The following is a 2087-nucleotide window of genomic DNA, read 5'->3' on the forward strand; positions in this document are numbered from 1 at the left end:
CATAAATGTAATACATATTTATAATAAATATAAATTTTCATCAATATATATATATATATTAGACATTTTATTTTTAAAAATATAAAAACTAACTTTAAATTTAAAAGTATCTTTTTAGATGCTTTTAAAAACACTTTTAGTTTTTCAAAATAAAAAATACAAATACATGTCTTTTTTATTTACTAAATACAAAGTGAGATGTTTGTGCAATAAAAACATCTTTTAAAAAATTTTACCAAATCAGGTCGTAATATATACCTTTTATCCAAAAAAGAATTTACCAAAAAATAAAATTATTTTTTTTGTTTTAAGTTCGATTTCAATTTTACTATTAATATTTTAAATATACTTCAAAATTATGTCCTCATCGTGTGTGACTTGTAAACTCGGACACTCGGTGTTAATAAGAACATGTCAATTTGGTTATGTGTCACCAACATTTCAATTAAGAGCATTATCTAAAAGATTATAGTTAAAACATAATATAATATTTGAATAATAAAAACAAAATCAAGTGGACATGATATATAAATGCCTTTAAAGCATGCATAAAACTAAAAATGTTCAAATAATATTATTGCCACAATTATTATGGTTTGAATAATACATAATAAACGCTTAAACAAGTTTCCATTTCTTAATCTCTTTAAAATATGTGTTTTTTAGTTTTGGTCTGATCATATAATTTTGTTTTGGTTCCAATTTTCTCCTTAAAAAACAAGTGTACTGTCTTTGTATATAGTATATACCTTTCCCTTAATTCATTAGAAATATAGTATAGGAAGAATTTCAAATATAGAAACTAAATTTTTAAAATCAACTAAAAAATCACATGTTTTACAGTGACTAATTTATTGAAGCCCATAAATAAAACAATTTAATTGACATATTACGGTTCAGTTGTTTTTTAATATGATTTGGGATTCTAACTGCACATAACTAAAAATAAAATAAAAAAGTTGATTATCTTTTTGTAAGGTTAAAGCATGATTTAAGAAATTGTAGTCCAAAGATATTATTAGTAACTCATTACAATTTTTAAAAATGTATTTTTCAAAAACAAACTTTGATAAACTACTTTTCAAAACAAATCAAAGCTTAGTCCAGTCACCAAAAAAAAAAATCAAAGCTTAGTCCGTTAATAATTAATATCCAGCCATGGTGAAATGCAGTTATTTAAATGACATGAAATATTAGACTAAATTCATTTATTTTGTTCGTTTATTTATTGGTAAGTCATGGTGAAATGCAGTTATTTAAATGAAATGAAATATCAGACCAAATTTATTTATTTGTAACTATTTAAAAATATTCAGGTTTTGAGGTTGCGCAAGTGGGATGTTGTGGAACAGGGAGATTTGAGATGAGTTACTTATGCGACCCAAAAAGTCCATTTACGTGCTCAGATGCAAATAAATATGTATTTTGGGATGCCTTTCACCCTTCGGAGAAAACAAGTCAGATAGTCTCTAACTATTTAATTGAAAAATATTTAGCAAAGTTCCGTTAATTTTAATAAACAGACCAATATGTCCTTCCAATTTCAATACTATAGGTGTATTCCACTATTCAATAATTGATTAAATTATTAATTTTGTAAACGGCGGCTATAAAATTATTTTTGTTTAATTTGCATCATTTTTTGCGACGATTTTTTCTATTCGGTTAGACATTTGTCACCGATCCTACTGTGGTTAAAAATATTGTTTGTGCTTAAATTTGTATGTAATTCTCAAAAGTTACAATATTTGTTTTAAGAGTCGCACTATAATTCAGATCTAAATTGAAAAAAACATATAGAGACACTTTTTTGTTTATTAGGTGTTATTCTATACCAAATGTGTACAATATAGAATAAACCATGTTTGATTTTTAGGATTAGTCTAATAAAAAATATTGTTGGGTGATAACTGATAAGTACTTGGCTTTCGACAACCTCTCCTCGTAAATGTCAAGAACGTTGGCAATCTTTTCGTCGCTCTCTTGAACCGCTTTTGCATCTGGGGCAAATAGAACATTCTCCAATCTCCACTAAGTTGTAGATTGGAGGTTGGAAATTGTGGGCTTCAACTTCAAGCCATTGTCTT

General features: G+C 25.9%; 1 protein-coding gene across 1 annotated transcript in view; it reads left to right on the plus strand.

Moving 5' to 3' along the window:
* Window positions 1-1632, plus strand: part of LOC107608268 (GDSL esterase/lipase At2g42990-like) — a 5635-nt gene extending 4003 nt beyond the window's left edge. The window contains exon 3 of the mRNA XM_016310109.2: window positions 1317-1632. Coding sequence (XP_016165595.1) covers window positions 1317-1510 — 194 coding nt within the window. The 3' untranslated portion in view covers window positions 1511-1632. The remainder of the gene's footprint in view (window positions 1-1316) is intronic.

Source organism: Arachis ipaensis, chromosome B07 (genome assembly GCF_000816755.2).
Source record: "Arachis ipaensis cultivar K30076 chromosome B07, Araip1.1, whole genome shotgun sequence".
NCBI classification, from domain to species: domain Eukaryota; kingdom Viridiplantae; phylum Streptophyta; class Magnoliopsida; order Fabales; family Fabaceae; genus Arachis; species Arachis ipaensis.